Source organism: Oculina patagonica, chromosome 1, assembly GCF_052425735.1.
Source record: "Oculina patagonica isolate OP01 chromosome 1, crgOcupat, whole genome shotgun sequence".
NCBI classification, from domain to species: domain Eukaryota; kingdom Metazoa; phylum Cnidaria; class Anthozoa; order Scleractinia; family Oculinidae; genus Oculina; species Oculina patagonica.
In genome coordinates this window covers 6,307,322-6,318,418 of record NC_135758.1, presented here as the reverse complement: position 1 = coordinate 6,318,418, position 11,097 = coordinate 6,307,322, and the positions used below count along the sequence as shown (strand labels likewise).

Here is an 11,097-nt window from a genome sequence, read left to right as displayed (position 1 = left end):
TCTAATCTTCGGTTCTAAAGTTCGCGCTAAAAATTTTTTTGCAAGAAATGACCAAAATTTGTACCAAGATCAGAGATTGAGAAAACGCTCTTGCACTTTTCAAAAGAGACGAAACTTATCTCAGCGAATAAAACTAATAAGAAACTGTTCCGCTATATATTCGCCAGTTTGATTGTAAGCCATCTCTAGTAGCTTCAATAGGTCCACACAAGGGTAGTGATTTTTTGGTCAGGCTTTGAATGATATATTTTAGGTTGAAAGCCTGAGGTAGGGCTTCAAAAAGCTGCGACGCACACTCCCCGCCAACAGGCCGAGAAAAAAATTTATAGAATCCCCCCCCCCCCCCCCCCCCCCGGGCAATTCCTTTTACAATTTGAGGCAGCTCTTGTGACATTGTCATAAAGAAAACACACAAACACAAGTTAACAAACAAAAGTACTTTATTCTTGTGCAGTTACTAATCTACTTGCATTTCTTTCCACGAGAACCTATAGAAATAGTAAACCACTATGTATGCTGGGTTGCTGTAGCTTTATATTAATTGCATTTGATATATTTTATAATCAGTATTATCTTTTATAAAAAAAAAATACCCCTCGAGTAATTTTCTTCCCTTCTTAATCCCTTTATGTTGCGGATCGCTGTCAAAAATAGCTGGGGTGGATGTAAAATAGTATACAGTGGTACTGAATTCCATCTCCCTTTCAACTGATACCGTTGAAAGCTGTTGGTTTATAGGACTTCCTAAGGTTAATGTGAAGATTTTATCCAGAGAATGTATACCTGTTCTTTAACCGAAATAATAGACTACGCAAGGCTTATAAGCAATGCAGGCGCGGATCCAGAAAAATACGCGACCGTTTTCCGATAACTCGAACGCCAAAGACGGGAGCCCGTAGGAAGGTCTAGGGCGTGCTTTTTCAGGAAACGTTTCATTCTCGTCCCCATATCCCTTTCGTTTCTCTTAGCCGGCTTGGCACGAGGAAACGCAGGGCTCTGGGGACATAGGATTTTTGAATTTATCGAATTTTTTTGATTAGCTGTTTGGAACAAAGAATTCCTAAACGGAAGTCGAAAACCAAACGACTCTGTCATACATTCTTTTGAAACGTCATGACTGCATACATGAGGACCGGAAGTCCTAGAATCTAGGACTGGAAATTCTGTGTCCCCAGAGCCCTTCGTTTCCTCGTGCTTAGGCCCAGCCGCCTAAGAGAAACGAAAGGGCTATGGGGACGAGAATGGAAAAGTTTTAGGTATAACTTCCTTAATAACATTCCTGGGTATTTTAAGTCATTCGGACAAGATGTTGACCGATTTCCGTGAAACGGTGGAAACCGGTCTGGTTCCGCGCCTGCAATGTGTTTGCTTGAAAGGCGCCAGCGAAGTGAGAAAAAAAATGTTCACTGTCAACTATTTTCCATGGTCTCTGAAAACACGTCCTAAATTTTCTAGCAGCATTATACTTAAACAAAGAAAGAAACAAATAATCAACTTTCAATCATCAGTAACAATCAATCAGTCTTACAATTAGTTGCAATCAATCAATTAATCGTTCGATCAATTTATCATTCATTCATTGAATTCATTAACTTCGAATTCATAATCGGTTTCAGCATCTTTGGGAGGGCTTTGGTTTCTTTCCTTGCCTAAGTTGACGCCTCAGTTTTCTTTGGCGGGTTCAGGATGACGTCACAGCCTTCACCTGCCTTATCCTTTACGCAGTCCACATATCTTTCCACGTGATCAGATAGGTAAGCAAGTGGACAAGTTCCCTGGGAAAGAATCTAAAAAAACACACACACAAATATGTTACTTTAATTGACATCCTGGTGTTGCGGAAATAGCGAAAATGGCGAGAACTGAAGATGGTCCCAAAAAGAATTTTACAATCAAAACTACAAGTTGTGCTTTAAGTGATTAGAACAAACTTTGGTACATTAGTTCTGCGCTGGATGGGTTGGGTTTGATAACCGAGAATACTTTATATTTGCTGCCAGTGCACTATCTTCCGACAAGCTATTAGCTAAGTTGTATTCCTTTTATTTAACTGTACGTCATAAAATTCACAGTAAGCAAAAGATAGATTTTACCTGATAATGAAAGTCTCGCAGACTGAACTTATCGCCCAACTGGTACTCGCAGTACTTTCTAAGTTCCATAATCTTTAGCCGACCAATCATGTAAGCGGTGGGACGCCCGGGGGTGCTCTGGTACCGCGTCGCCTAGTGAGGTAGTAAAAACTTCAGAACAGCACAAGAACATGCATATTAATTAAAAAAAAAAAAAACAGATTCAATTTTACTTCAACACTGTTTTTACCTCGAGTATTTTCTTAAGGCCCTGACTTGCCACACTTAGACTAACAGCAATTTGAAAACATCTACGTATAAATCTTTTAAAACCTACTTGGTCATTCGCATCAAAATTTTCAACGGGGCATTTTCAAAAGTCTAGCTTCCTCAGCACACATTATTTCGCCAGCCAGATCAGCCAAAATGTAAAAAATGATTACGGAAATGTAAAACTAAGTTTTGGCGTAGGCGAACTGAAACGTGTGATAATTTTCGATATCTAATGTCGTGATATCCGCTCGAAAAGAAAAAAAAATTTTGGATGGATTGAATCAGTGTCTGTTTCTAGTGCGCCATTTGCCATTTAAAGACGTGGCTAAGTGGTTGTGTTTTTATTTGCTGGGCAAATTTCTGTTGTGCTTGACGATAACCCGTGGTAGTGGGTGGCGATAACTGCACGTAACTTTTATTCTCTATCCACACCCGAGTTTTTCTTGTCAGCTATATTATTTTTGTTTTACTATAATTTGGTTTTCGTGTTTTTATTTTCAATGCTTCCAATGGCATCCTATCTTACAAAAACTTCTAGGAATCCTTAAAAAAGTGTGGCTGTGCAATTAAATTATAATAGTATGTGCACAAATAGCGTGCGGTGCGCTGGAAGAAGATTGTGCACATATAAAAATAATATCGTTTCTGAATACCCGTAATCCTGTCAATAGCTGGAGTTTTTCCTCCTTAGCCCGACCAACGTTGTCCTCGGTTAGGCTTTGTAACGTCCATATTTGTCAGCAATGTTTTCTTTTGTCTGAGTGGCAAGCGCGTCTGAAAATTATCGGGTCTGTCATGGTAAAGGCTACGTATGCCCACTGCTATTATAGAATGTCTTTTATTTCAAACAATTTTGAAGTTTTTGCTTTTGTATTTTATTTTTAGTTGTTTTACGTAGCCTTCCACGCGTATTCACTTCAAGTTCGTAGACCATGTATGAAAAACATTAATTCATTGTCATTAGGGAGGAGCAGGGATGGCACAGTGATGAGAGCGCTCGCCTCCCACCAAAGTGACCCGGTTCGATTCCGGCCCGGTGTCATATGTGGGTTGAGTTTGTTGTTGGTTCTTGTCCTTGCTCCGAAGGTTTTTCTCCTGGTTCTCCGGTTTTCCTCCCTCCACAAAAACCAACACTTCCAAATTCTAATTCGATCGGGAATACACAGCCCCACAAGCTTACAGCTATAATCCTTACCGTGTCTAAATAAAGTAATATAAAAGAGTAATTTAAGTACAAAAGGAACCATCTTTCTTACCTCTTTCTGTGCCATATCTGTAGGCATTTCTGTACGCATCCACGCAAATTCGTTTAAAAGTTTCAAAACCGCGTCCCTTTTAACGTTTCCTATGTAATGCAAACCAGGGTCAATAATCAACCGCAGAGCTGCAATCACCTGTAATTGTAAGAATACGAGAGGATTACCGCCGTATTTTGATAGTACAACACCAGTTTTGCGCCCTATGGAAGAACTGACTTACACAACAGTCATCGTGAAACATGTGCATTCCTTTATCCTGTCAAAATGATCGACCATTTCTTTTCGTTTAGTGGATAAAAATGGTTAATTGATTGCTTGATAACTTTGCATGGGCATAGAGTGACCTCATTTAGCACGCATTAAAAATGAAAATGATGAAAGATAAATTTTCTATGAAAACCATATCTGGCATTCCAATTAACTGAATAACATTAAGTAATTTCAAGACATAACTACAATATTTACATCTATTAATAAGTGAGTCTGCGCCGAGCTGAAGTGTCCCACCTTGCAAAGGTTATCCCTACTTGCCACTGGTTGCATGTATTTGGCTGGTACCAAATCATACACCACGATTCATGACGAGAGGCACTGTAGAGAAAAGTACCTTGCAAAAGAACACAACACAATGATCCTGGCCAGGGCTCGAACCCGGATCGCTCGATCCAGAGTCCAGCGCACTAACCATTAGGCCACTGTGCCTCTCACATAAATGTCACATAAAAATTTCAATCAAACTCTCCTATACTAGCACAAATACATAGACAGTTTTCTTTTGATTTTCTGACGCCATACCTGCCACTTAAGCATTCCATACTTCTGCATAGGCTCGTTTTTGTAGATGTCGGTATCCTGACCTATGAGCGAATATTCAGCGTAATAGCCCCACCCTTCTTTGACTGCTGTGTAGTAAGTGACACTATCAAGCCAACCAATAACACCACCACAGCTATCACGAAAATGCTCAATGTAACCCTGGACCTGTAAAACGAGGTAATGGACCTTATAATCATCATGCTTAGCTTTGACAAAAGGTTTAAGAAGTATAAAGAGGGAGTAATAAGTCACATGATAGAACCAGTGAACCGCGCGCGCTGCGCATGCTGCATGCACTTTTTTGTTTGTTTGTTTTTGCATTTGACACTCTGTTACTTGAAACCTGTCCTGCTTTCGTTACAATTTCTGGAAAGATAGAGCGTGCCTAGAACCAATCAGGTTAGAGAACTATTTATTCTCTTTCAGTGTCGAAAAGTTCTACAGTAGAACGCCAGCGACTCGAACTCTGAAGGGAAACGAAAAACAATTCGATTGAATATTCAATTTGGCACGTTAATAATTGATAGTTTGTCAATTTGTGAGCACTTTAGTACACAGTACAGTACAAATTGAACTTATCTCGTCAGAAAATCTCACACGATCAAATATTTTTATGACAAGAGTGGAAAATGACTGTCAGATACGTGATCTATTCGTTGCTCTACTCAAATTGCTGTAGTGTTTGTTTAAATCCGATTACACGACAATAAAAGCTCACTGTATAATTCAATGGGCGTCCTTGGCGAGCTGCAAGAACCAGATTTCGAGTTATTGGGGTTAATATGTCCCAAATTTTGATCAAGGGAAACGAAATTTAGTTCTAGTAAGCGGGGTTTTTGAGTTATCCGAGTTCGAGTTAACCGAGTAAAAATGACTGAAAAATGGGGTCAAATTCAAGGTAAATTGAGGTGTGCTCGAGTTAGAGGGTTGTTCGAGTTATCCAAGCTCGAGTTACCGGGGTTGTACAGTACTTTCATCATTTTTATACAATTCCAATGGCATCTCGGTGATAATATTTCAATTTCCCTCCACCTAAATTCTATAAAACAGAGACGACAAAGCAATACAAAAAATAATCAAGCATTAAGTTTAACACGTTTACCTGTGTATGATGTCCGGGCCTCGCCTCGTGAACATTAACGCTCCATTCTTCGTATTTGGGACCAAAATTTGTCTTGAAAAATGGAAGCTTGTATTTTGCGCTTTTGGTGCAGTCTGCGTCACTACTTTGGTAGCCTTGATATGAAACTGCTGGGTTTAGATTAAGGTCCATTTCAATTGGACAAGTGGGCGTAGTCGCTTTATCCCCAGTAAAGTGGAACATTTGAATAGTCTTAGGCTCAAGCATACTCATTACCTGAAATAAAAAAAAAAATACATGGTACCTCTGCTACTAGATATTTAAACTTAAACTCTAAGCCCACCTGGTTTAAAGAACAATAAATTTTGGGGGAAGGGGAGTGGATATAAAGTACGTTCAATGTTGAGACCTAATAAAAATAACGTGGAACGTGATCACATCATGCTTTCCGAACAGAAGCCAACGAGAAAGTTAACAAAGTTTGAAGAAAAACATGTCTGGCAACTGAAGTATGGTTTCCATAAAAACATCAAGCTATGTAAAGGATTGCATATGCGCATGTCATACTAAATGTTGTTCACTGAGGTAAATTTAAAAAGGAAGTGTAAGGCGCGCATTTACGTTCCCCCCTCTCGACTAGAATTTCCCCTACATCCACGTTCTCTAATGAAGCTCCTTTGCACGGACAATATAAGTGTTTCTTCCTTTATTGGGTCCTTGTGGGAAGATTTTGCCCTTTCCCAGTGCATAGAGTCAAACTGCAAGCGACTATTAAAACAATGAAACTGCCTTGCCTTTCTTGACTCGGCAATCCACAGCTGAAGGGCAGCCCAGCGCTTTGGACAATATGTTTTTATTCCTTCAATATCAATGCACCTTCTGTGTGCCGTTTTATTAGACTCAATTTCAGGGAAAGGTTCTGTATTAAAGTAAATCGCCGACGCATTCCTCAGTTCTTCTCTGAACCTCGTTATGGCGGCGGTCTCGTTGTCTTTTTCTTTAGTAACTTCTTTTGCAACCTCGACAACCTAAATTTAAATATTAATACCTTTAACAAAACATTTCCGCCATGGAGGAAAGAAATGTAGACGGAAAGAATTTGTGATAAAAAAATATGAAAAAGGAAAGAATTCTATTTTTGATTTAATTTCTGCTCAATTCAATATCACGCAAATCCATGCAAAATTCATGCAAGATTTATTGCTATATGACACTGGCAACTTCTGAAACTTGGTTGTTTTTTTTCTTTCTGAAATAAATGTTATGCATGCATATACATTTTATATTTACTTGTGGAGGGTTATGAGGGTCTAAAGTGCCTAATATAATCCGCGATACAGAACCAAAATCAGATTTTTTTTTCGCAAATTATGTTTAAATTTCTTTCTTTTTCGCTAATTTTTATTTTAACTTTTTCCTTTTTCTTTAACATTAGTTTGCTCAAAGGAATTAGCAGAAATGCTATTCTTGAAATTAAGGCTATGTATGTGTATGTATGGCGCACAAAATGAATGAAGACGCGGAAATAAAGATATCAGATGGTATCGTGTAGATGTAAGGTAAATACACAACATTAAGGTTTGTTATGTTCAGATCCAGACAAGCTGTTTCTAACTTTTTATAATAAAGTTTTCATCGTGTAATGACGCGACAAGACCATGATCCAAATAATTCATATCGTAAGGAGACTGTGAGCAATGCCACAGGGTCTTTTAGGGATGCTGTACGTGCAAACCAACCTTACATCTCTCTGCAGTCTTTCTACCTTTTTTCACGTCGTAGGAAAATTTTCGAAAGAATTACGCGTCAGGCTTTTTTTGGTATTGGCGTGACAAAAACAACTCACCATGGGATAGAGAGTAGACAGTTGCTCTTTACCAAGTTCTTGAACTTCCATCGGAGTTATGTCATTTGTTGTGAAATACGACAAGATTTGGGAATAAGCCAACGATCCGTTCAGTGGTTCACCCGTGGGCAGAAATGGTTCTGTTGGCCAGGACGTGTTCTCTTTACCATCCAGCCAGACATACTTAAGTGGAAGAGTAGCCCAGCCGCTGGACGCATTGCTTGGAACGCAGTGGCGGCTATGTTCCTCCTTGATATACCTAAAAATGAATTAAAAACTTTACGTTCTGGACAGAGAAGGTTTTTGCTGTGAATAAGAACTGGCTGTATGGAAATACTAAAGCTAAAATCTTAAATTTTAACCTCATTGGCTTGTAATTGACTTGCGATGATAACACCGAATTTGAACACTTGTGGAACCACCACTGCAGGAAATTGAAAAGTAAACTCTCAGAAACTCGGAAATCAAACGTACACCGGGCGGCCCTACATCACTGGCACTCTCCTTTACCAACACTCGACACCCATACACATTAATGAGGGTCCCCAATAGGTTTCAGGATCCTGCCATCCCGGCTAAAATTTTCCCTCAATCCCGTAATCTCGAAGGTTTTTATCGGCATATCCTGATCCCAATCATTTATAAATCCCTTGCCTCAACGATAAAATTCAGTGGGTTTATATTTTCTCCTAGCACTGGTATGGAAGTCTTTGAAAAACAAGGTTAACTTTTGTATGTTTTAATAAACGCTCTGTGCGGCTTTTTGCGACGTCCACGAAAACCACAACTTGATTTTATTTACAAGTACATTTTTTTCGTAACCGGACTTTCCTAGTGTGGGTTCTTTTACTAACGAAGTGGCATTTTTCGAATCCCGCCACCTAAAATCGCCAATTTCATTTTGTATTTTCAATACCGAATCTTTCAATTAAGCCAAACACCGGATCCCGAAAGGCCTTTCGAGGACCCTCATTAATATACGCTCTCCTTCCTCGTATGAAAATTGAAAAAAAATAACAATTTTGAGCATAAATAGTTAACCTTAATATGTTAACTTAAGTTAATGTAATACCTTAATAGCTGGTTCAGTGGTTCTCCTAAATACGTCACAAGGTATTCCTTTACAGTTTTGCTGACATTTTTTCCATTGTGTGTCTTTTTCCATTTGCTATCAATCTCTTGTGTGATGTTACTGTAGTAGTCAGGATCAAGCATGGGTTGAACGAACGATTCTTTTAAGACGCCTGCAGTGACCAAACCACTGGCAATCAGGTATCAATGGAATTTAATAAAAGATAGATGTCGCCATTTTGGAAATGAGGCCGTCAACGTACTGAACAGCACGTGAAACCGCGTGACTACGGTTTCGCCGTTACTGCCGTTCGCTCCCGAAATGATAACTTCAATTTACTTTGCTAGATCGACTTTGCTAGTGCTCTCGGCGAGCTCAAGAGAAATTAAAAAGGGGTCTGAAAACAGCGTTTGTCTGGGAATTCTATGTCAATTATAGTTATTTTAAATGCAGCATGCAGTCCCGTTTTTAGTTCCGTATTCATTTGTTCCGCTGTTCCCGCGTACATTATTATATAATTTTATAAGGCTATGTAACTTATCTGACTTTAAAAGACACATCTGCAAAGCCAATTCATAAAGCATGTAAATGACAATTTTTATAATTAGTTAATATAAGTCAATTTTAAATATGTAAATAGTAATTTTTATTTTAATTTTTTGTTATCTATTTCGTTCTCGGAAATATTAGCTTGTCAAGCTACTCTAAATTCGAGTTTAAATAAAGTTTTATTATTATTATTTAATATATTGTTAAGGATGTACACCTCTTTGTTTTTTCATCACGTTTGAAACATACTTTCACGCAAACCAGTGAAATGGAATTTCAGTCATATAAGAAAAAGTGAATAAAGATTACTTATAGCCTGTCATGTGACGACTAATAGCTAAATGGTTTTTCATCATGATCTTCATACGAAATCATCCTTTGTCTTTACAGACACTCTCTCGCAATACTTGACTAAATTTAGTCAGCTTATAACGTAATCAGCCTATCAGGTAAAGCGGTTTCCGATCATACAGGTCAGGGCAGATCACGCAGGCCAGCTGTCTGCATTTACGGCTGTCTGATTCATTTTAGGAATACTTGGCATAAACTTACGTATAACATCGCTTATTTCACGCAAAAATGTCTGCGAGAGGTAGAAGACTTATCGGTAACCTTAGCAGTAAATACATCATTTCCTTACCTGTTGAGCCGTACAAGAAAACGTTTAAGTACCGTCTATTGATGGCGAGACTACCAGCTTCACACTCCTCCACAGTTCGGACCATTCCTTTACGCACCCCCATCTTCATGTTGTCGATGTACTGCAAAATGCCCGCTTTGTGAGTCTTAAGTTTCGTTCCTATCAGTTCCACATCCGCCACGCTGTAAGGTTTATGATGGCGTCCCAACCCTTTGGAAACAGCGTTTCCGTGGTTGCAGATTTCCTGCAGGCAGCGGTTATTTGGTCCTAACATCCAATCTCCAGCATAGTAATTCACATCATAGGGCTGACCGAACACATGCTGAAGGAAATGTTTGACTTTAGCGAGCGCCTTCCTCTCGCGGTGTTTCAACGCGTTTGTGTTGATTCTCGTTTCGTTGATTTCCTTAAACAAAGCCAAGGAAATGTCGGTGCGATTTTTGATCACAGACGGCGTAGGATCGTAGGCAGCGTATTCCACTTTGATACTTTCCGTGGATGCATCTGGATCCAGATGGACTTCATAGGGATGAAGTGTGTAATATGTTTCCTTGACGCGATTGAGGAACCCATCAAGTCCCACTCGTTTCGCTTCCTCTGAAAAATCACATCTACTTGAGGGACCGGTGGTCGCTGTTGGAGTGAGGGTTGTCGTTTTCTCATCTCCATCTTGTTTGGAAATGGAACCTGATTCTTTCTCCGCAGTCTTCTTGTCGCCTGCTGCAACTGCAATCAACACGACTCCCACAATTAAGATGATGACTGCAACAGCCAACACAACAAGTGTGACGATTCGCTCTTTTGAAAGTTTACTTCCAAACGTGATCCCGGGACTATCGGAAATAATCATTTCCGAGCTTTTAGTGGGCTCCATTATAAGACACCAGAGATATCTCGAAACACTTTGATATTAAGAATCGGTTAACAACACCGTTTACCGTGTACTATCCGTTCAAAGGGTTGGTGGCCGGCCGTCTTCTTCAAGCAGTCACTCACTTGATGTAGATAGGGCTTATTACAGTCTTTAATATGAGGATATTGCATGTAAGACGAGGAAATGATGGGAAGGAGATTTCCACCTTCCCATCATCCTCCTTGTCTTGTAATTTCCTCATAAGCCGGACGACTGGAAACTAGTCAGACTTGATTGGAGAAGTTAAGGTTCATAATGACAAATGGAACAATGCAAGATATGAATGCCTTATCTTATGACATCGTTGTCTGTCCAGCCGTGGACACAATCTAACACCAGAAAACCTAAATGATAAAGGACTTCAAACTACGTTCAAATGTATCGCTGTAAACTTCACTGTTATTTAGAGGTCTTCTTCGGCACTTTGCAGTTAGTCAGTGCGTAATGTTTAAGCTGTTTGATGGTTGGACTTTGGTCGGTACTTATGGTGGAATGTTTGTCTCCTACTCTATGTATTTGAATAATGTGCCCTTTACAGACAAGATACGTTACTTGATAGTGCTTCCCTTTACGCCG

At 39.4% G+C, this 11,097-nt stretch overlaps 2 protein-coding genes across 2 annotated transcripts in view; both read right to left on the bottom strand.

Moving 5' to 3' along the window:
- LOC144653347 (uncharacterized) overlaps window positions 1-11,097 on the bottom strand; it is a 52,144-nt gene that overhangs the window by 36,434 nt on the left and 4,613 nt on the right. The gene's annotated exons all lie outside the window — the stretch shown is intronic.
- Window positions 423-10,865, bottom strand: LOC144653400 (uncharacterized). Its single transcript, XM_078513389.1, has 9 exons — window positions 9,609-10,865; window positions 8,420-8,591; window positions 7,348-7,606; window positions 6,296-6,529; window positions 5,523-5,777; window positions 4,400-4,585; window positions 3,602-3,739; window positions 2,094-2,225; window positions 423-1,787 (listed from the first exon to the last, which is right to left on the bottom strand). Exons 1-9 carry the CDS (start codon window positions 10,480-10,482, stop codon window positions 1,650-1,652), a joined length of 2,388 nt encoding a protein of 795 aa, XP_078369515.1. The 5' UTR covers window positions 10,483-10,865; the 3' UTR covers window positions 423-1,649.